The sequence below is a fragment of the Lepisma saccharinum genome, chromosome 24, assembly GCF_977018435.1.
Source record: "Lepisma saccharinum chromosome 24, izLepSacc3.1, whole genome shotgun sequence".
In the NCBI taxonomy this organism is placed as follows: Eukaryota; Metazoa; Arthropoda; class Insecta; order Zygentoma; family Lepismatidae; genus Lepisma; species Lepisma saccharinum.
This window is the reverse complement of record NC_139252.1, coordinates 36,865,167-36,889,877: the sequence shown is the minus strand read 5'-3', so window position 1 is coordinate 36,889,877 and position 24,711 is coordinate 36,865,167. Positions and strand designations below refer to the sequence as shown.

The window sequence follows — 24,711 nt, the reverse complement described above, 5'->3', positions numbered from 1 at the left end:
GGTTAGCACATCGCGCTACTACGCCAGGGGTCCCGGGTTCGAATACTGGCCTAATCAACTAAAGGCGAAGGTCCATTCTTTTTCATTTCCTCGTCTGTGCTCCTTAATTCATACACTTCGATAAGTGACCAGGGTCATGAATTTCCGAGATACAAACTTTTGCAAAAACATTATTGATCTGATATGTAGCAAAGAAGTGTACTAAAGTGTAAACAAGTTCTCCGTAATATGCATTATGCTACAAAATGAATATAAACGGAAGTAATGAGGAAAACAAGATGGAGACTTTTTGATTTGATTTGCTTTATTTTACTTCGCTTCTTGTGCCACTTTTGGCTATTTTAGAAGATGAGGATGAGTGATGATATGATGAAATTGATGAATGGACATACACAAACATCCATGCCCAGGCCGGGATTTGGACCCGGGACCCCTGAAGATTGAGTAAGGGTACAAGAAATAGGCAGGTATGAGGTTTCTTAGTAGTATTATAGGAGACATGACGAGATATCAGGAAAATTATAGGATGGAAAATAGAAAGCAGAATAGAGCACGAAGGAAGTGTTGTCGGTGTATGAAAAGGATGGAGGAGGACAGGCTACCAGAGAACACATGTGAAATGAAGACGGGGAGTTAATGTAGTAAAATACTATGTGTGGAAATTAGAGCATGAAGGAAGAGGAAACGATTTGGAAGAAGAAGTTTGGAGTGTAAATTGAAGAAAACGAGTGAAACGAACTAACTAACTAACTAACTCTCTAGCCTTCTTAAACCCGAAGGTTCATGGCTGCAGCAACACAGGCCTTCCATCTGTCCCTATCTTGAGCAAGATCTATATACTCTTTTCCATCCCTACCGATTTCCTTTAGGTCCATCTCAACGTTGTCCCTCCATCTTCGTCTTGGCCTTCCTACAGGTCTCTTACCATCAGGTTTCCCAACAAGAACCTTGTAAACTCCTCTTTCCTCTCCCATTCGTGCCACATGGCCTGCCCACCTAAGTCTTCTTGATTTAATTATTCTAATAATATCTGGACATGAATACAAATTATGTAGTTCTAAATTATGTAACCTTCTCCACTCACCTGTCTCCTCATCCCTTTTAGGTCCAAAGATTTTCCTAAGGATCTTATTTTCAAATACTCTCAATTTATGTTCCTCTTTTAATGTAAGGGACCAAGTTTCACACCCATATAATACTACAGGCAAAATTACTGTTTTGTATATTTTAACTTTTAGTTTCTTAGATATTAAACGAGAAGACAAAAGTTTATGAAGAGAGAAGTAACATGCATTTCCTGAATTAAGCCTACTTTTTATTTCCTCTTTAATATAATTTTCATTTGTTAATATTACTCCTAAGTATTTGAATTTGGAAACTGGTTCAAACGAGTTGTTATCAATAATTAGATTTTGATTATTACCTAACACTTGGTTTCGGCCTGTAAGCATATATTTAGTTTTCTCTTTGTTAACTTCCAAACCTATCTCTTTAGCAGTTTTGAAAAATATTTTAGCATTATTCTTAATCGTATTTATATCATCCCCCAGTAAGTCTACATCATCTGCATATGCTAACAGCTGAGTCACACCATTTAATTTTAGTCCTTCTTTAGTTTCTTTTACCTTCCTTACAGCATATTCTAAGGCAAAATTAAAGAGCAATGGAGATAATGCATCTCCTTGTTTTAACCCATCATGAATTATAAATTTGTCAGACATATTATTACCCACACGAATTTTACTTTCTGTTTCACTGGTGCATATTTTTATCATACTAACAAGCTTCTTAGGTATTCCAAACTCTACTAATATATTATATAATTTATCTCTTTTGACCGAATCATATGCTTTTTTGAAATCAATGAATAGCTGATGGACATTTTGATTATATTCCCACTTTTTTTCAAGTGTCTGTCTGATGTGAAAAATTTGATCTGTAGTTGATCTGTTACGTTTAAATCCACATTGATAATCACCTATAATTTCATTAGCATATGGGGTTAGTCTCGTTAAAAGAATGTTAGACAATATTTTGTATGTTGTTGAGAGTAGAGAAATTCCACGGTAATTATTGCAGTTCATTTTATCACCTTTTTTAAACACAGGAACAATTATGGATTCTTTCCACTGTTGAGGGATTTCTTCTTTATTCCATATTAAACAAATTAATTTATGAATTTGACATATTAATGAATTTCCACCATATTTAATTAACTCGGCTGGTATTAAATCAATGCCAGGTGCTTTGTTATTCTTAAGCCTTTTAATAGCATCTTTAACTTCAGTCAAGTTAGGTTCTGGAACTAAAGGTTCTGCTGTGTGTACTTCATTTACTTCTGATTTATCTCCTACATGGACATTTAAAAGGTCATTAAAGTAGTTCTTCCATCTATTTAGAATATCGCTTGGGTCAGCTAGAAAATCACCGTCTTTATCTTTTATCAAGTTTACTTTAGGTTGCCACCCCTTTCTAAATTCATTTACACCTTTATATAAATCTCTGATATTTTTATTTTTGCTGTTTGTTTCAATTTCGTTAATTTTGCTTTTCAAGTAATCTCTTTTTTTACTTCTAAACGTGCGGTTAACTTCTCGCTTTATTCTATTATAATTGCTTAGATTTGTATCATCCGAGTTATTTAACCACCTAAGTCTAGCCTGATTTCTTATTTCTATTAGATTATGACATTCATTATCAAACCATGGCTTACTTTTTCTTGGTTTATGGTATCCTATACTTTCTTTAGCTGCTGATTCTATTGCATTACGTATGTGCTCCCAATTCTTATTTACGTCTGTTTCATTTATATTTTCATCATCATTTAAATCCTGCAAAACATCAAATCTATTTGACAGTTTAATTTGGTAATCTTTCTTAATTCTTTCATCAGCAAACTTTCCTGTATCAAATTTTATAACTTTTAGATTTTGTTGCTTATGATTTATCACTGAGAGTCTTTCTCTTAATTTAGCAATTACTAAATAATGGTCACTGGCACAGTCAGCACCTCTATGTGTACGAACGTCAATTATACTAGTATGTCTTCTCTTATCAATAAGAATATGATCTATCTGATTATGAGTTTTACCATCTGGAGAAGACCAGGTATATTTATGGATATCTTTATGTTTAAAAGTGGTACTTTTCACAATTAAATTCTTTGAGGTTGCAAAAGTAATCAATCTTATACCATTATCATTACTTAATTCATGAAGACTTTCTTTACCAATCGTGGGTTTAAATGTCTCTTCTTTGCCAATCTGTGCATTACAGTCACCTAACAGAATTTTCATATCATACTGAGAAAATTTATCAAAGACCTGTTCTAACTCTGTATAAAAATCATCTTTAGTATTATCATCTTTATCTTCCGTTGGTGCATGTATGTTTATTAAAATAATTTTACACCACCTACCCTGTAAAACTGCATATGATATCCTATCATTAATAAATTCTACTGTTTTAAGAGCCGAGATAATTCTATTATTTATGAAAAAGCCTGTTCCAAAATTATGATTTTCAGTACCACCATAGAAAAAAGTATAATTTTTAGTTTTACAATTCCCTTCTCCTGGCCACCTAACTTCCTGGACAGCTACTACATCTAATTTATACTTGACTATCTCATTAACTGTACACTGAAATGCCCCAGGCCGGTAAAGGCTCAGAACATTCCAGGTGCCTAATTTAATATCCTTATTCCTAACGTAGACCTTATCCTTAGTCCAGGGACCTCCCAAAGTAGTCCCCACCCGGAGATCCGAACGGGGGACTATTTTACCTCCGGAATATTTTACCTTGGGAACATCCATGGCCTTATATTTCTGTTTCTTGACATGTCTTTTTACAGTGTAGAGTTGTCAGCTCTACGCCTAACCCCCGATATGAATGGAGGAACTACTACACAAGACAAACACAAACATATTAGACAGCACAATTACTACACAAGACGAAGACAAACACATTAGACAGCATAACTACTACACAAGACACACACAAACACATCACAACTACTACACAAGACACACACAAACACATCACAACTATAACACAATATAAATATTTATTATTTACATATAATAAATAAATAAAAAAAATAATAAAAAAATATAAATATATATATATATATATATACATATACATATATATATATATATATATTATATATACATATATATATATATATATATATATATATATATATATATATATATATATATATATATATATATAAAGTACTGATACCAATTCTTCCCACTTTCTTTGAAAAAGATAAACACATATTTCAAATTGAAAAACATTTGGTGTAAAATGTACTAAATAAGCACATATTTGGAGCAATCATATCATTTCAGTGAAAATATTGGAACATTTCGCAGCGCGCTTGTAAGCTAGCCATGACGTTCCAGGGTGCCACTGCGCACACTTTGGGAAGCACTGGTCTGTCCTATACAGTGAGAAAAAAGGAGGTTTTTCTTTCCCGACTGAACTTTCATCAAGGCTTTGCCCCCCCCCCCCCCCTAATCAGAGGGTCTGTGCATGCCTGACTTCAACATAGTACTATAGTCATTCCTGCACATTACATTTATCAATGCAAGAAGGTATATCCATTACTCTTATCTCGATCTATTAAACTGGTCCTAATGACTTATTTGAATTTAGTACTGTTCAGGCCTAAAAATGTGACTGCTGGAATCACACATATTTACATTGGAGCTGAATAAATATCACTTTCAACCAATATTCGCACCAATTCCTAGTAATACCGTTGCCCCCCTCGTCTTCTTTTCCTTCCAAAATATTAATGATATTTCCAAAAAAAGAATCCTCTCGTTGGTGTATAGCAACATCAATTGTCTCATCTAACAATAACAATGTACGTGGCTCTGGAAGCTCCTCGTCTTCATCCTTTGGATCATGTTCTGTTTCCCTGCTGATAGCATCCGCCATATTTTGTGTAGTTTTACAGTGAAACGAAGAAGGAATAATGGAAAGAAGGAGACAGGGTGCAAATGTTGAAAGGAGAAGACGGAAGATGAAAGATGTGGAGAGAAGGGATGGAAAGAAGCGAGAAGGAGTGCAAAGGAAAAAGGTAGAAAAGAGGAAAGAGAACAAGAAACTGAAAAGAAGAAGAAAGTAACTTAAATAGAGGAAAGCAGGGGAGAAACGTGGAATGAGAATAACAATGGAGAGACAGGAAGCATACAAACAATCAACGCCTGTCCAAAATCCCCACGGAAAATTTTACATCGATTTTTTTGGAACTTTAAACAGCAGAACATTTCTTACATCAACCTAACCCTTATAGTCATCGTGACAAATGGTTTTTATGCTGCTGTGAAAGCTCTTTAAAATCTTGCATTGTAATGTTATTTCTAATGAAACCGTAAGAAATTTTACGCTACTTTTAGAAATTGGCTTAGTGAAACTATTCATTTCAGATCACTTCAGTGTCGTTTTTCACGGGAATTTACCCCAAAATTTCGTTATATGTTAAGAGAAATGTGTAATTTTGCATTGAAATTGTTCAAGACAATTTATGATTATGGCTGAATTCACATCGAAGCGACAAGCGACACTTCTGTGTTGAGAATTTCACCAGTCGAACGCAGGATTGTGACTGTTAACCAGTGATGTGCGTCTACGCGTAAACAACGATAGTCTACATTCTACACGTAGACAATTTTATACACGTAAATTACGTAATCTATGTAAACAACATGGCGAAAGGTGATAACTTAGCAAAGGGCGCCGAGGAATTAAAAGAAAATTATACTGCGTATCAGTTGCTGATGTGTAAGAATAACTTTTCATATTCTTTCTTCCACATTTGAACAATTTCCCACCTAGGAGAAACCTAATGTATGAAATATTCTAGTGTTTTATGGGAAAAAACCACTCTTGGCTCACGACTGCCATCTGTTGTTTTTTGCATACTATTTATCTTCTTCCATAGTTGATGATAGAAGAGAAGAGAAATTTTGTTGTAAATAGGATTGTTTTCAGTTCGTTAGGAACCAATATAGTTGAAAATGTCACTTTCCTTTCATGAAAGCCTTGAAAATTAATTTTAATGCAATTTAGATTGTCTACGTAGTCTATGTAAACTACAATCCAATGTAATCTACGCGCAGATTACGTGTAGACAACGCATGTAGACGTAAACTTATATTCTACTGCACATCACTGCTGCTAACGTGGCTGCTAATTGGTTCGTTCCCAAGCGGCAGGTGTCGCTTCGATCTGTAATCTCCCTATGATATAATTTTTTGTATTTTTAAATGCTTCTTATTATGAAACGACGCCTTTAAACTTAGGAATGGAAATATCCGATTAACGTGCAAGGGGTACTTTCTGTTATACATCGGATGGATAGATAATGTTATACACTTTAAATTGTTAACAGTCAGTCAGTACAATAGAAATAGACGTCGATACAATTTGGTCAAAACTTGTTACATTCAAAGTTCTGTTAAGGATTCATTATGTAGTACTGATAATATCGCTGCTTCGTTTTAGGCTTAACCCTCCGTCATCCAGAGAACCTAAAAATGTCCCGTGCGCGGCACTCGGTGCAGCCCTATAGAAACCAAAATTATTTACATGAAACATCGATGCAAATCGATGTCGAATTACACTAGCACTTACTGGAAATCAGGTGAAATATATAAGAACGACAACACGTTCATTTATGACATTTTTATTTGTTATTAAAGGAAATAAATTAAAAATGAGAGAAAGTGTATCATGGCGTTACAAGCTTATACTCTTATAACACCATTAAGCCTTGTTTCCATGATATGAAAAACTCAATATGCTCACCAAGATATGACCAAGGATGATGTACGACTTAAGAGAGAGAGAGAAAAATGCGATATTTAAACACAATAGAGAAACAGGACATGACATAGAGTAAGATGAGGCTAAACAGATAGGAAGGGAGAAGAGAATACTAGTGAGAAAATGGAAGGAGGCCAAGGAAATAGAGAAGAAAGGTGAAGAAGACACAATGAACTGGAATGAGTGACCGAAGATAAACAAACAATGGAAGAGGTTGTTAGAAGGAGTGGAAAGGACAAGAGAGAAAGAGAAGAGAAGAAGGAAGAAGGATGAAGGAAAAAGAGCGTGAGATAAAGAGTACAACCACATTCTCTTTCAGGTGAAAGTACAGTTGGCAAGAGAAAGCCACCTGCTAGAATGTTCCAGAACAACTTTCTAATAGTCTGGAGGGGAGTTATTTTTGTGTGTATATATATCGTCCCTTTTGTACCTTGTTACATTTATACTTGGTGCAGAGTCTGAAGAAGACCTTGCTAGAAGGTTGAAACGTTACGTTTAGTTTATGTTTTATAATAAAATAAATGTCTGCCTTGTTCAGGATATTGAGTTTTTGATTATTCATGTACCAAACTGAAGTATTGATCATAGTCTCCTGTGTTGAATCAATTTCATCTTATCATAAATGCTCATCTACTTGATCAAGAGTAGCAAGAGTGACGTTAAATTAGAAAAATTATAAACTGAAATAAAAATAGTACCGTACGATCGATACATCACCACAACAATGCCACAAGCACGAATATGCTAAATCTTACTTTTGAGATAGAAGCACTTTTATATTCAAGGTCTCAGTAAGAAAAGGTTTTACATTAGGATATGCGTATATTGTCATCGGCTGTTTATTAGGTTATGTAATTTAGCATGGGCTTAACTTGGGACCTAATTTTGAGGGGGCAGAATGAAATTGGACCTAATTTTGAGGGGACAGAATCAAACTGGACCTAACTTTGAGGGACAGAATCAAACTGGGCCTAATTTTGAAAGGACAGAATCAAACTCGACCTAATTTTGATGGGGCAGAATGAAATTGGACCTAATTTTGAGGAGACAGAATCAAACTTGACCTAACTTTGAAGGGACAGAATCAAACTGGACCTTACTTTGAGGGGACAGAATCAAACTGGACCCAATTTTGAGGAGACAGAATCAAACTGGGTCTAATTTTGAGAGGACAGAATCAAACTGGACCTAATTTTGATGGGACAGAATTATACTGGGCTTACTTTTGAGGGGACAGAATCAAACTGGGCCTAATTTTGAGGAGACAGAAGCAAACTGGCCTAATTTTCAGGGAGCAGAATCAAACTGGCCCTAATTTTGAGGAGACAGAATTATACTGGCCTAATTTTGAGGGTACAGAATCAAACTGGGCCTAATTTTGAGGGTACAGAATCAAACTGGTCCTAATTTTGAAGGGACAGAATTATACTGGACTTACTTTTGAGGGGACAGAATCTAACTGGGCCTAATTTTGAGGGGACAGAATCAAAATTTTCCTAATTTTGAGGGGACAGAATTATACTGGTCTTACTTTTGAGGGGACAGAATCAAACTGGCCCTAATTTTGAGGGGACAGAAATATATTGGACTTACTTTTGAGGGGACAGAATCAAACTGGCCTAATTTTGGGGGAACGGAATTATACTCTACTTCCTTTTGAGGGGACAGAATCAAACTGGGCCTAATTTTGTGGAGACAGAATGAAACTGGCCCTAATTTTGAGGGAGCAGAATTATACTGGACTTAACTTTGAGTGGACAGAATCAAACTGGGCCTAGTTTTGAGGAGACAGAATCAAACTGGGCCTAGTTTTGAAGAGACAGAATCAAACTGGCCCTAATTTTGTGGGACAGAATTATACTGGACTTCCTTTTGAGGGGACAGAATCAAACTGGCCTAATTTTCAGGAGACAGAATCAAACTGGGCCTAATTTTGAGGGAGCAGAATTATACTGGACTTACCTTTGAGGGGACAGAATCAAACTGGCAGTAATTTTGAGGAGACAGAATCAAACTGGCCCTAATTTTGAGGGGGGCAGAATCAAACTGGAATTAATTTTGAGAGGGGTAGAATCCGGGGCCTAATTTTGAGGGGGCAGAATCAAACCTGGAGCTAAACTTTTGGGGGAAGAGTCTCGAGAAGTTTTCCATCCCATAAAACAGCGTCAAGGATATTTTTGTAAATAACTGTGACATTTGCGAAATCACAAATTACTTTATTACTTTGCTCCTCAGGTCCCCTAACTTGTAAATTTTAAAAAACCTGAAAATTGGGGGGGGGGGGGCATGTGCCCCCACCAAGTTACGTCTATGTAATTTAGCATAATAATCTATCAACAAAAATTAGTCAGAAACTTCACCTCTATCAAAAATGTTTTACTCTTATCTTTTCGTACATACTTACGAGGCGTGGACGTCTGACTAAGGGTTGGATTATGGATACTGATATTTAAAGAGAGAGAGAGAGAAGATGAATAAGGCGAGAGAGAGAGAAGGAAAAGAGATGAATCCCTCCTACCTACCTCTCCCCCCCCCCCCGAGGACGAAAGGGAAAAGATAAAGAGCCCTTTCCTATCTTCTCCTCTCTTTTTTTCTTTTACTTCCATCTCTCTCTCTCTCCTCTTTCTTTCTTTGCAACGTTTTTAGTTTCTTTTAATATTTCTTTGCAGATTTGAGACGAGACGAGGACACGAGACTTAGAACGAGAAAATTCACGAAAGACGAGTCTGAGTCAAGTTTCCTATAGTCTCGAAAGCATCCATTCTTTTAAGGCTGAATCCACTATAATCATTATATATATTGGTTGAGTGTGTATTTTAAGTCCACTTTGTGCGTAAGGCTAATCTGAACTGGACCTACAGTTTAAAGTGATCCACCGAGTATCGAACCCAAGGACCCCTTGGTTACAAGGCGCCGACACTACCGCCTTCACTATAATAAATTAAATGTTGATTAATAATGATACAAGAACACAAAAATTTGCAATTAAATGCAAAAAATAAACATTACACATTCATGCCAGCATAAATTAGAACGAGGTCAGGTAAAAGCAGGTTCGAAAGGAAACAATTTCGATTCGCCACGTTTCAGCGCAGACTGAAGCGCCACTCTTGGAAGAAAGTCGTCGAACATCACGTAATGCAATTCAAAAAGAAGAAAAAGAATGGGGAAAAAATACTGTGGAAAGAACAGTGATTGGTCTAGATTTGACTGAGATCTTGAAATTGTGTGAAGAAAAGTGTGATTGGACAATAAACGCTTTCCGCTAGTATGTACTGACCGAAGTCAAATTAGTATTGAGCAGTTACGGTGCCAGAGGAGGGGCGGATGCCCCCTTTTACGTCAAAGTGAAATCTCGACTAATACTAATTTATTCCAAATATGCATTTTTGTATGGTATTTATGGGTATATTAAATGTGACTTCCCGACCTTAGAAGATATTCCCGCGTCTCACTGCCCCTGACGTCACGTTGCTAGTAACGCCGAGGTCAGGACGGAAGGGATACGGCCCACCTTCTGGTCTACCAAAATGAATGTTAAGCTCTTAAATTTAAATATCTTTCTTGCATTACATTGCAGAATTCAAAATGTAAATAAGGACTCCGTGTATAAATCGATTAGCTTTTACTGCCAAAAAAGCACGTCTCGCCGGAAATTGGCGTGATTCTAGCCGCTATACGGATCGAGTTCTAGCGGCACAATAAAAAAATTATTTAAAATTTCGTGTGCATTCCGTAAGTTATGCATTTTATTGATTTGTGTTTATTTTGCATCGCTTTTCTGCCAGTTTTGGGTAATCGCGAAAATGAGGATGACTGATATGATGAATTGATGAAGGAACGCTTAGCAATAACACCCATGGCCAGGTCGGTATTTGAACCTGTGACCGCTCCACCACGGATATCGGTGGAAGTTATTCATTTACAGTCAGATTTTTGTGCGAAATATTATTACAAGAAAAATCAGTCTGTATAGAATTCGCGTTTTAAAGTATGTTTCATGGATATCTTTTATTTAGAAAAAATATAACACTGTTGATCAATAGATTAAAGATTGCCACCTCTAAGGTCGAGAGTGTTGACTTTCGATCGACTCAGGTTTGTGTCCCAGACTGGATATTGAGTGTATCTCAGTGATGTGCCGTAGACTATAAGTTTACGTCTACATGCGTTGTCTACACGTAATCTACGCGTAGATTACATTGGGTTGTAGTTTACATAGATTACGTAGATAATCTAAAGTGCATTAAAATTAATTTTCATGGGTTTCATGAAAAGAAAGTGACATTTTCAACTATATCGGTCCCTAACGAAATGAATAGAATCTTACTTACAACAAAATTTATCTTCTCTTCTATCATCAACTATGAAAGATAAATAGTATGCAAAAAACAACAACAGATGGCAGTCGTGAGGCAAGAGTGGTCTTTTCCCCATAAAACACTAGAATATTTCAGATATTAAGTTTCTTCTTAGGTGAGAAATTGTTCGAATTTGGAAGAAAGGGTATGGAAAGTTCTCTTCACACATTAGCAACTGATATGCAGTATAATTTTATTTTAATTCCACGGCGCCATTTGCTAAGATATCAGCTTTCGCCATGTTGTTTAAATAAATTACGTAATCTACGTGTATAAAATAGTCTACTTGTAGAATGTAGACTATCGTTGTTTACGCGTAGACGCACATCACTGGTGTATCTTTATGAGATTCTATACCCTGCTGGTTCTAGTTCGCAGAATTAACATTAATCGGCTTCGGTTTTCCAGCTCTAAATTAAATACTCGTAATAAAATAGGCCGTCGCAGATACAAACTGAACAAATGACAAACGAAGGTAATATCACGTTTTGGTCCCCAGAATAGCGAGATCAACCACAATTCATTATGTAAAAAACTAACAATATTTGTATCATCTATATATACTGTATTGTTTACTATGTATATATTATATTATGTATTGTAAATTTGAACCAAATAAACAAGAATTGTAAAGTCGGGGGAAACCTAAAAAATTCACGCAACTGACGTCCTGGTATATTCTAAGGAACCAGGTCTATAAGCGCATACCCTCGAAAGTATGCGGGTGGAGGCGGGCTTACTTCGGGTCCCCCCGCCCCCGTTTTAATTATATTTGTGAGTTATAGTTAATCTATTCATCATTCATTATCATTGATTAGCTCAGGTAGCAGAACACAAAGCAAAATACATGTATATACCCGGTGGAGTCACACAGTGATGCGGATTAGAGATAGCTACAAATTATCCGATATCCGTTTTGGTTTTAACGGATAATTCGAATATCCGGATACAGTAAACAAATTACGAATAAAATAATATGTGGATAGCTTGTAAAACGGATAAACTATAAAAGTATTCGAAAAATACACATATTCAAATATCCGGATATTTCGGATAATCCGAATATCCGGATAATTAGAATATCATAATATCCGATATCCGGATAGAAAATTATCCGATAATTTTCTAACCGAAAAAATATCCGAAAATATTTTTCCGTCAGAAAAATATCCGAAAATCCGGGGAAAAAATATCCGTATTTGGCCATCCGTAATTCGGATCCCGCTTGACGTCAGCAAAATAAGGTACTAAAATTCCGCAAAATAAATAACATTGCAAATTGAAAACTAAATTACAGAGGCAGAGAATGATTTTGTTTTCTAATTTTGTTCTACCAATTTAGAATAATGATTAAATGGAACAGATGGGAGAACATGACTCGAATTCAGAACCTTCGTATCTCGGAGCTTCAAAGGCTAATATTATTGCTTACCGCATTCCATTTTCAAATGAACCATTTACTTTATTGTATGCATTATGAAATGTGCACTAGCAGTACCTATATTTTAATCTAAACGCTTGAAAAAGCAAAAGGAAACTTGTATCGGGGAATGGAGTTTTTCATTTCGCTTACGATTATCATCCGGGAAGATGGTTATTTCCTACACTTAGCAATTTTTTTTTCAGGAAAAGAAACCCGCGAGATATTAAAGATCTAATCATGTGGGTTGGGTCTGCGGCCTGTATTGAACGGCTCGCATTCCTTTCTCGAAATTTTATGGTTGGTTTTCTGATTTTCCGGGATCGTAGAGAGTGTTCAAGGGTTTTTAGAGTGGAGAGTTGTTCAACCGCGACGAAGCAACAATGAGAGATATTTGTACCACTTTTCTTTTTCTTCCGCTTGATGTCGCGACCATTAAATCGTCAAATATAGCCTGTGGGGTGTTGAATTGAAAGAAGCTATGATAGGTTCTACAGCATCATTTTCTGAAATTTGATACCAATGATGGAGAGAAAAGAAGCGAAGGAAGGTAAAATATACAAAAAGGAGAGGAAAACGAAGTCAGGTATACAGAGAAGGAAGGGGAAGAGAAGAAAATTGAGGGAAAATGGTAGATCGAGAGGAAGAAAAGAACGAGAGAGAGAGACACAAATATAGAAAAAGATGAGAAAGTAAAAGTTAGTTTGTAGTCTACTGTTGCTCAACCTAAACGGGACTGAACCTACAGTTTAAAGTGCAATCCGAACACTGTGCAATTTTCCTTCACCAAGAATTTAGCCCAAGGGCCTTCGATTGCAACAGCAATACTACTATTGGAAAGCCCAGAGGTAAACAAGGATCTAGAAATAATGAGAAAGAATGGGAGAACAAAGAGTGGGAGGGAGGCAATTGCAGAAAGAGGGACAGAAAGAGAGAATTGGGATTGAGAGAAAGCGGGATAGAATGAGAGGACGGACGGAAGATAGAAAGAGAGAGTTGCAGAGAGAAGAGGAAAAAACTACAGAAAATATAGAGAGAAAGAAGGAAGAGGAAAATAAACTACAGAAATGAGAGAGAGATGCACAGAGACAGAGCAGAGGGAAAGAAACAACAGAAAAGAGAGACAAGGAAAGCAACAAAAAAACAGACGTTCAGAGAGAAAAGGAGAATAGAAAGAGATCGGGACAGAATGAGAGGACAGACGGAAGATAGAAAGAGATGTACAGAAAAAGAAGGAAGAAAGAAAGAAACAACACAGAGAGGAGCAGAGAGGAATAAAGGGATGCAGAGAGAAAGGAGAAAGAGGAAAAAACTACATAAAAAAGAGAGAGTGAGATACACAGAGAAAAGAAGAGGGAAAGAAACAGAAAGAGAAAGAGAGACAGTGAGAGAAGGAAAAAGAAAAGAGCAGGACAGAAGAGATGCGAGAAAGAAACAGAATAAGGAAAAGGAACCATGCAGGAAGGACTTTCCCCCTTTTTCATATTCACACCAATCTCTCTTGAAGTTCATCCAATCTTGATTTCTCTCTCGTTTTGGTTGATCTCCTCTTAAATAGTAGTAGCCTCTAAAATTTACGCTACTTGACTCAACAGCTCATATTTTTTAATATCTTCTACATATGCACATTTTTGCATATCTTCCTTACATCTGATACATCGAATTCTTAGCCAAATAAGCCACAAGACAAGTGGTCTTGCCAAGTTCATTTATTTATTTCATTATAATTATTATTAATATCTACAATCATTATTTCACCACATCAGTGCTTTCCCTTTTTCCTTTTTACAATGGTAACCGTTTTCTTGAATGCTGCCATCTCTAGTCCACTTTCTAAACTGCTTTATGCATCATCAAATATAAGCTTCGTTCTTTTTGCATGCTGCCATTTATGATCCTCTACCTCAGAAAACAACAATGCAATTTGTGTACGTGACAGTTTGTATACGTGACAGTCTAAAGTTCCAATCATGGGTAAAGCAGGGATATGTTATTTGTGTTTGTCCCATTATCTGTTTCATTACTTTACTATTCATCCCCATCGTCGCAGTTACCCTAGTGAAGCAAAAACTCGATGTAAACCGAAATACACCGATTGTCGTTAACGTGTACTAGTTGCTATTCAAAGATTTGTTACGTTCTAAGTCCACTTGATTCGCAGACAGGCTAATCGGGACTGGAGCTAAAGTTTAAAGCGGGATCCGAAACACTATCCCACACAGCACACAAATGTCCAAAATATATCCACTGGATATCTATTGGATATTTGTGTCGGAAGTTCTGGATATCCAATAGATATCCAGGAATGTCCAATTGACATCCACTGGATATGTGCTGGATATCCATTTGTCCGCATACGTGATATCCAAAAGATATCCAGAAAGGATATGTTTTGGACATTTTCGGATCACTTTTGGAATCAAGTGACACGTAATCTGGACTAGACTTTTTTGAACGTACTTTGGATATTGTATGAACCTCATCTGGATATTATTTCGATATGAAAGGATGCATGCAACAGTCAATCACCATGTTTGTTGTTAATTTTCTTGCTCCCACTTAAAATAGGACACTAGTCAAGTTGGATAGTTCAATGAACTAAACGATCTGTAATTACGCACTGTTAATGAGCAAGCTGGAAAGTTTATATGCACTAAACAAACTCTGAGTACGTGTGTCAGTTTTCCTCCACCGTATAAAACCTTTTCGAGCAAGGCCTCATCTCCAGGAAGCTATCAACTCGCGGCAAGCCAAGGCACCTAGCGAAATGTTGAGTGATATGAGTCAAGGCAAAATGGATAATAAACCTTTTTCTACTCCCACAAAAGTAGATAATAATTAGGCTGGAGCGTTCAATTAACTAACCGATCTCTAACTACGCACTGGTAATAATCAGGCTGGAAAGTTCATACGAACTAACCGATCACTGATCAGTGAAGTTTTGTCTGTTTTTCTCCACCATGGCATGGCATGGCATGGCATAAATCTGACGTTTTGAAGTTGAGTGTCGAGCTGTTTTGGCCCTTGACTCTATGAAAATTGTATAAATGAAGTGTGTGTGGGATTAATGAAAAGTGCCTGTGGCTATACGTGGATCTTGTGTGTGCAACTGTCGTAACACAAGGAATGCTTCATATGGAAATTATGTTTCATGGCCGTGGCATTGCATATATGTGTCTGAAGGGATTCGCTGTTCCCATATGTTCTATTTCCGGATTTGTATGTCTCGGCAGGGTTTGCCAGAATTTTTGGTGAGCGTCTCGAAGCTGCTGGATCACTGGAGTTAATTCCAGATCCTCCAAAACTTGGGTGCTGCGTGTATACATGTCGTGGCCTGAGATGATCCGAGCTGCTTTGCTTTGCACCCGTTCCAATCGTTTAAGATGTGAATAGGCGGCATGCTGCCAGGCTGGGCCCGCGTAAATCAATGTTGGAATGATGTACATCTGGAGTAGATGTAGCCTCGTCTGTAGTGTGAGTTCCGGACATGCGAACATAACGAAAAGTGCAAATACTTTTCGTAGTCCTCTGTTGGCCACATCTTGGATGTGAGAGGCAAACGTGAGTCCTCGATCTAGGGTGACCCCTAGATATTTGACTTTGTCTTCATGTGGCACTGCTTGTCCGTAGTATGAAAGTTGTCTGAGTTCATACTTTCTTCTTTTTGTGTGGATGACACATACACTTTTCCCGGTGTTCACCTTCAGACGCCATTTGCGAGCCCACGCTTGGAACTCATCGAGTTCTTGTTGAAGGTAGCGGTAGCATAAGGCTATTCGACGACTGGCTGCAAAGAATGCGGTGTCGTCAGCGTATGTGGCTTGGAAACATCTCTCTGAAGTTGGGACATCTGCTGTATATAGCGTGTACAATAGTGGAGAGAGTACTGCTCCTTGAGGTACACCTGCTAATATGAGCCGGGTTTGGGACTTTGCACCTGAGAAGGAGACAAAGAAACTGCGTTTGCTCAGGTAAGATTGGAGGAGTCGGACATAGCAATCCGGAAAACCTTGCCGTAATAGTTTATATATGAGACCAGAGTGCCAGACTCAGTCAAAAGCCTTGCTTATATCTAGGTAAACCCCTATTGCGAACTGTTTTCTATTGAATGCCGTTGTGAAGTAGTCTACCACACGGACCAGCTGAGAGGTGGTACTGTGATAAGCTCTAAAACCAAATTGGTGGTGTGGTAGGAGCGAGGAGGTTTCTACGTGTGTCATGAGTCTTGAGAGAAATACTCTTTCGAAGAGTTTCCCAAGGTGTGAAAGGAGACTTATTGGCCTATAATTCTCCGGTTTGAGAGTACTCTTTCCAGGTTTGGGCAATGTTATTACCTTTGCCTTCTTCCATGCAGTGGGAAAGTAGCCTAGTTGTAGGATGGCATTGAATATGTATGTAATGTATACACGTAATTTGCGAGTGGGATGTCGCAGCAGTTCGGGTCGTATACCATCTGGCCCGGAAGCCTTGTTTTTAGGCAGTCTTCGGATTTGGCGTTCTACCTCTCGAGGTGACGTCAGCTTTGGCATGTGCTCCATTTCTCTGGTGGTAAAGGTGTGTATCGCCCTTTTTACATGTGCGATTGTATGCTCATCTGATGGATCTGCATTTGGAGTGAATTGTTCTTCGAGAGCATTTGCAAAGACTTCAACCTGATCTTGTGGTTCATGTAACATTCCGGTTGATCCTTCTATGACTCTGGTGTGTGATGAGTCCTTGGGACGAAGAAATGCCCTGGTATATTTCCATATACGCTGATCATTCACTGAAAGGCCGCTAAGTGTGTCATTCCAGTGATGTGCAGTTTCTTTTTGAATGAGGGTTTTCACCTTGGAGCAGAGAGAGTTCCAAAGAGTTTTATATGTGGGACTCCTAGTGTGTTGCCACCTTCGTCTCGCCCACCGTTTTAACTGAATGTACATTTGGAGACGAAGACTGCCTGTCATTTGTGACGATCGGTGTAGTTGTGTTACTTCTGTGCTTTCTGCCTCAGCTTTGAGCAGAGAGTGGGTGAGATGTGATACTGACTGATCGATTTGCTGGGGTGTCTGAGGCCTATCATGAAGATCGAGAAGTGAGTTCACATTCCCTCTGAATTTGTCCCAATTTGTCTCGCTTCTTAGAAGGGGTGGTACTCCTTGAGTAAGAGTACGGTGGGAGACTTGGAACATGACAGGATCGTGGTCTGAATCCAAAGCAGAGATTACGTACGGGTCTGTGAGGAGTGGCACCCCTTTACTCATGACTACGTCTAGCACGTCAGGTCTGCCACCCATCTTCGGATAGTGAGTGGGTTCCCGGGGTGCTTGTATAGTGAAGGTGGATCAAAGTATGTAGTCATGCAGTAGGTCACCTGCATTATTGGGATACCGTGAATGCCAAGATGTATGCTTGGCATTGAGATCTCCGGCAAGAACCACTTTATTGCCTAGTTTACTTATGTTGTCATAATCATCTGGTACAAGTCCCGCAACAGGAGATCTGTATCCAGCCATGAGAATGAGTGAATCTCCGGGAGTTAGAATGCGCTCAGCTAGCGCTTCTAGACCGTACAAAGGCGGTACATGTACTTGCTGAGATGGAAAGTCCCTTTTTACTACTAATAATAATCCGCCTCTCGGCCTTCCAATTCTATCCAGTCGGTATATGAGATAGTTGGGCAATTTCCAGCCTTTGACTGTGTGGGAGAAGTGTGTTTCACTGATCAGTGCTACGTCTACTTTGTCTTGTTGAAGAAAGTGGATGAGGGTATGTCTCTGCCCTCTTAACCCATCGGCGTTCCACGCCATGATGGTAAGTGAGTGGTGAATTTTCGACAGACTAGAAACAGCCATCGTCAATCATTTCGGCAATGGTATCGATATATGCGGCTGCTTTTGTGGCTGTGTCCGTAGCAGAGGTAAGACGAGCAATACCTCTTTTAACATGTGGTATTATTTTGCTTAGATTCGTTCCTTTGAAGAATTCAAAAATGAGTTTAATATCTGAAGCTTATGTGTCATCCCAAGTCGATTCTGATATATTTGTTGTGGAGGGGGGCTCCTTGGTGATGGTTTTGGTTGGGGTGTGTCTGGACGGAGAGGCTGCGCCTGCGTATGTTGTCGAGGTTTGTTGTGAAGAAGTGGTTTCTGCAGAAGTTGCAGGTGTTTGTTGAGAAGTGATGATTGGGGGAGATTTTTGGGTCTTCTTGTTGGTGGAAGTTTGAGCGTCCGTGTATGCTTTGAACACTGGACATCCTCTGAAATTTGCGGGGTGATCACCTTGGCAGTTGGCACATTTGGCTGGGGTAGTGGTGTCTGTTTTGAGACAAGCCCTTGTCAAGTGTCCCTGTCCGCATTTGAGGCAGCGGGGCAGTGCTTTACATTGGGTTTGACCATGTCCCATTCGCTGACAGCGATAACACTGCAGTGTGGTGGGTGGTTTGTATACCTGTACTTTAATTCTGTAGTCAAGAAGATATTCTTCTTTGTATATTTTTGTGAGTAGTGGAGTTTCTTGAAAGCGACACCACAAAGAGTGGCATCAACACTCGTTTATTTGAGTCCTTCTTTCTGCGAGACATTTGGTGAACTGATATAGGTGTATAGTTCTTGTCTTTCAGGTTCTGCTCCAGGTCGCCCAGACAGGTATCGATGGGTAGTTTTCGTATTACCACCTTCACAGGCCGTTCACTGCGAACGATGCCGGTGGCATATTCTCGTTTGGTCTGGTCGCAAAATGCCATTATTTTATCATAATCTGCCCTGGTTGATACTTGGAAGGTGACCTTCTCTCTATTGTGCTGTATGTGAGGAGGTTGACTAAGCGTCTTGCTTATAGTAGAGGTGAAGGCGTAAGATTCCTTAATTCCGAAAACGGAAATAGGTGGAGGCCTTGGGACTTTCTTAGGTTGAGTTGTTGGAGGTGGTTGCGTTTTCACTTCTTGGGGGATCTCCATGTCACCTGAGGAATCTTGTGCCAGGGGTGCAAATGTATTTGAAGTTGGGACGTGAGTTGATAACGGCATGGTTTTTTGTAGTTTTGTTGGATGTCTCCCTTCATATAGTTGGGCGAGACTGTCCAAGTGACCTTTGGCGGCGATGCCGGCCAACAAGTGTAAATTCTGCTGAAGGTTGGTTGGAAGATTCCTCGAATGTGAGGGCTGCCTTATCTGTGGTGGGTGTAGGTTGCGATAATGCAACTCCTTGTTTTCCCAAGGAACCAGAAAATTCGCTGGTCGGTAATTGATACGCGTAGACTGCGTCATTTTGCCTGCTGAACTGGCTTTGAGGTGCTCCATCCCTCTAAAGGGCTAAAGGGAAGGTTCTTGTGTCTGGCTGACATTGCAGTAGTTCGTAGACGTTATAAAAGAGGTCTAGGAACCTGCGTTTCTATGTCACCACTCCGAGGGGTGGGACAAGAAGGAACATTCAATGCCCTCCTATCTCTTATAAAGACCAGTTCGTATGAGTGCCACTGCAGAGCAAAAGCGTTGCCTTGGAAGATTATTTTTGGCGGTGACCACGACTTCACCGCACTCGTAGAAAGGGTTGATTTGAACTATCAACCCAAAAAATGAAATGGTAGTCAGATATTCCTACAGCGCCGCTACGTGCCTCTGATTGACCCTGAATGCCCTGAGCGTGCAAAGCCTCCCGATGCGTGTGCTACACCGTTCACAGTAATGCACGCCGATAAAGCATAGCAGAGTTAGAATAATCTGTATCTCAAAAGTTTTTCTCCACCACACATAGCTCCTAATTATATAGTCATGAAACAGAAGGGTTGGTCATGGGAGATTCATTTTAGTCATTGCATTACATTTTCTTCTCATCCTTCTAGCTTAAGGTTCACACATCTTTCGAAGAGTATTAAAACACATTTTTTTATTATATTTATAATCAAATATACCATTATTTGTGTTACGAAAACTTAAGTTTATTTTATATATTTTGCGAGTGCCATCTAGCGACTGCAGGTAACATCATCATAATGTGTCCACATTCCACTTCATGACACTGTATTTCGGTTTTTATTTCATTTTGTCATTATTGTTTATGTCTAATGAGTACAGTATGTAACATTGTTATTCGTACACATAGAATTTCCGAGAGAAAAAAATGTCATATCTACTAGTAAATATAATCATTTTCATATATACCTGGAAATTAATGTTAATGAAGGTTTCACCAACAAATGTCAATAAAAATGTATGTTCAAAGTGCATATAAGAGCATATAATTTGTGTGAAAAGAGAAAAACACGCTGTTTCATGCAACATTGTTATTCGTACAGGCAAAAGTTTCAATCTTCCTCGCATACAGCGGCACCGCTATTCGGGCGATTTCGTGCAGTTTGCAACTTCGTAACAAGTTTGAACATGCAGGTGCGCTCCGCGTCAAGCGGAATGCTGGCGTAGGTATTGTTGTAGGCCTATCGTCTATCTATCAGCGTGTTCGAAATGGGCAAGGTGAAGGAACTTAGTTCCGATCTGAAAGATATTATAAATTTGGCCCTTAGAGGTTATTCGTTATGAAAAATTGGACAAACAGTCAATAAATCACTCTCCTCAGTTCAATACATAGTAAACAAATTTAGAGAGGATGGTTCAAAACAGAATGTGCCGAGAAAACCAAATGAGAGACGGTTGAATAAACGTGATGAACGCTTTATTTTAAAAAGAGTGCGAAAAAACCCCCGACTAAGTGTTCCTCAGTTACGACCGTTAGTAGAAAATGTTGCTGGCAAGATGATGTCCGATCAAACTGTCCGACGTGCCTTGTGGAAGCATGGATATCATGGCAGAATACCACGAAATAGGCCGTATGTAAATAAGGTGAATCGCAGGAATAGACTTTCATTCGCGAAAGAGCACATCCACAAGGACCAGGAATTTTGGGATAGTGTCATATGGTCAGACGACCCCAAGATTAATATATACGGGTCAGATGGGATAAATAGGGTCTGGAGAAAATCAAATAAAGACAATGATCACATTAACACAGTTCCAACAGTTAAACACGGTGGTGGGTCATTAATGATTTGGGGCTGTATGTCGTCCAAAGGGTTGGTACCATCCAGTTTATTGATGGTATCATGGATGCATATGTCTATTTGGACATATTGAAGAACAATGTAAAGCAGAGTGCCCAAAAACTGGACATGCCGCCTATCTACAGATTCCAACAAGACAATGACAGTAAGCATAAGGCGCGAGTTAACATAAATTGGCTAATACGGAATGTGCCCAAACTACTACAAACACCAGCTCAAAGTCCAGACTTAAATTCCATTCAACATTTATGGGCAATTTTGAAGAGGCGAGTCCATAAAGCAGGCGTCAAGTCCAAACAAGAGTTGAAAACTGTTGTGCAAGCCGAGTGGAATAAAATAAGCTCTGAAACATGTCGCAAACTGGTTCATTCTATGAAGAACAGGTGTCAAGCAGTAATTAAAACGCATCAAAGTATTGGAACTGTCAGTCAAAATGCTCTGAATATACTTTTTCCTTTTATGTTATTAAGTGTACGAATAGAATAGTTGTACAAAAAATGGCATGTTTCTCTTTCAGATTCACTTAATTTATTATTGTCATTGGTTAAAGAATTTGGGTAAGATTTTATGTTCCTAATGATATTAGTTATTGAATTGTAAAGAAACAATTTCAAGAGAGTGTATTTCCTTTCAGATATTAAAGCATTTTCTTTGAAAATCCGTGTGTACGAATAAGAATGTTACATACTGTATTTCTATTGTTATATCAAATGGGTGTGTCTATTGTTATATTTTTTAAAAATGTACCCAACCACGCTAAGTACCACATAATTACTTCAAGCTTACTATCGTAAGCTTTCCGCAAGCTTGTGTGCTATCTGGGTATATTCCTTGGAGATTTGTGATGCTATAAGCGAGCATTGGCCCGATTCTTGTATGCAGTGTATTGTAGCGTTTCTGATTCTAAGATTTTAAAAAGTTTCAATCGCTGATAGTAGCAAATGACAAGACGCTCACCAACAACAGTCACAAGCTTCTGATTCACTCAGGCCTCAGGCGTAAAACACACGAACTCAAAATGATGTGCATTGCTACTTTCTATGCTAAATATATATACGTATATAAGGAACGGTTTTCCCCGGTTGAGCTAAGTAGGATTTATTCGATTTGAGTCTCGATTGTATTGTAGCGTTTAGTAAGACTTAATCGAAATTTTCTGATTCTAAGAAGAAAAATATTAAATCACTAAATATAACAATAAAATAAGTTTAGAAACGCTAATGCTTCAATGCAATTTCAATTGCAAGATAAAGTATAAAAAACTATACACAACGGGAATACTATGACAATTTTCTAGGGGTGTGCGGGACAGAATTTTTCGGGTCGGAACGGGACATTTTTTAAATCCCGACATTAGGGACGGGAAGAATTCGCAATTTCCCGACAAAGCCGGGAAATTTTCGGGATGGGAAATGTTCAAAATTTCCCGAAGATCTGTAAATCTCGAATTCTACACGTCATTTTCACTTTAAGTGATTGTTTTCGCATTTCTGGTACAAAAACGAACAATTTTCGATAAGTTCCAGACATTTACAGTGCAGAAAACGAATTAACGACTTTTAAAAATTACCATTCGGTATTTCCCGACTGCTCGGGATCCCGAAAAGTCCGGAATTCATTTCCCAAAGTCGGGATTGGGACGGAAATTTTTTCCCCGATCCCGGTCCCGACTTTTCGGGATCCCGCACACACCTACCATTTTCTAATATTCGAAACATATCCTATTTATGTTCATTGTTGGATAACAAGTTCTGGATCATTTCTAGACATGTATTAGATATCCAGCATTGTATGTATTTTGGATATCAAGTTTTGGACAAGATCTGGATATGTTTTGGATATCCAGAATTGGATGTGTTTTGGATATCCCGTTTTGGACAAGATCTGGAGACGTATTGGATATTTGGAATTGGACAATGTTTCTTACAACCAGTTCTACACACGTTTAGGCTGTGTATTAGATATCAAGAATTTGTCGTTTTAGATGTCCAGTTCTGGATATCCTAAGACGTCCAATGGATATCCAGAAATGCATATCTAATGGACATTCAATGGATATGCATAATATCCATGGATCTGATCTGGACATTGTGGATAACCAATGGATGTCCCTGGGAGATTTGTGCTGTATGGGAAGTGCATCCATCGTTGCTGTTGCTTTTCCGGTTTAAGTTAGTCGTGATTTGTGCATACCTCCGTGGCGGAGTGGTTAGCACAGAGGTCACTAATTCAAATCCCGACCTGGGCATGGGTGTCCGTACGTGTCCCTTGCCAATTTCAGCATATCATCAATCATCCTCATCGTCGCGATTAGTTAAAAGTGCCAGGAAACAACTTAAAATAAGCCAATTCAATAGATCGTGACATTCGATGTTGGAAATGAATAATGATTAGGTCAAATTTGATGTAAGAACAAACGCAACCCAATTGGCAAGCATGCCATTACTCGAACCCAGAGCCTCTTAAGGCGAGGAGTAGAGTACGTAACGTGCTCAGCAACCACAGCCTCGTCAGTTCACAATCACATTGGTTGTCATCACAAAATTGAATCAATTTTGCACAATGGCAAGAGAACGTGACATTCTCAACAATAGAACAATTATTATCGAGTTCACAGCTACATTGTTAATGAGATAATGCCGATATACTCAGGAATTCAACAATCACAGCATGATAAACTCAACAATCGTGACAAATTAAAAAAAAGTACAAAAATTGCTAACAATGCATTACCTACCTCAATTCTTGTGAGCACCAAAGGCGTGAAAATTTCGTCTCCTAATTAATTTACTGGTTTAATGGCATCTGGGGATAACCACTAGCAACTATATCCACTGTTCAACCACCCGTACACATTTGGGGCGCTTAGTTGTATCTGGCTGCTTCGTGCTTGCGACCTCACGGTCGAGTGGGTAAATGAAGGTGAAAGTATTTCGTTGGTGAGCAGTGTTTTTTTTTTCCTCGGCTCATATCTCCCACTACCGTGCTACCGCTTTGCACTGGGTGTTTTTTTTCGCGCTTCTGTTTCTCCCCCACTCCATGTTCTTGCGGTAG

General features: G+C 38.6%; 2 protein-coding genes across 2 annotated transcripts in view; both read right to left on the bottom strand.

Moving 5' to 3' along the window:
- The window catches only part of Pxd (Peroxidase), a 71,207-nt gene extending 46,629 nt beyond the window's left edge, over positions 1-24,578 (bottom strand). The window contains exon 1 of the mRNA XM_083111069.1: positions 24,395-24,578. The gene's annotated coding sequence lies outside the window, so the exon portion shown is untranslated. The remainder of the gene's footprint in view (positions 1-24,394) is intronic.
- LOC145978155 (uncharacterized) lies at positions 15,774-17,900 on the bottom strand. Its single transcript, XM_083110594.1, has 2 exons — positions 17,075-17,900; positions 15,774-16,561 (listed from the first exon to the last, which is right to left on the bottom strand). Exons 1-2 carry the CDS (start codon positions 17,898-17,900, stop codon positions 15,774-15,776), a joined length of 1,614 nt encoding a protein of 537 aa, XP_082966720.1.
- Positions 24,579-24,711: the final 133 nt, after the last annotated feature.

Bases quoted from the DNA above. Each gene is read 5' to 3' on its own strand.
- LOC145978155 (XM_083110594.1), bottom strand. From the start codon at position 17,900: ATGGGTGGCAGACCTGACGTGCTAGACGTAGTCATGAGTAAAGGGGTG. The intron at 16,562-17,074 runs GTATACGACCCG...TCTCCTTCTCAG, and splicing joins CAAGGCTTCCGGGCCAGATG to GTGCAAAGTCCCAAACCCGG.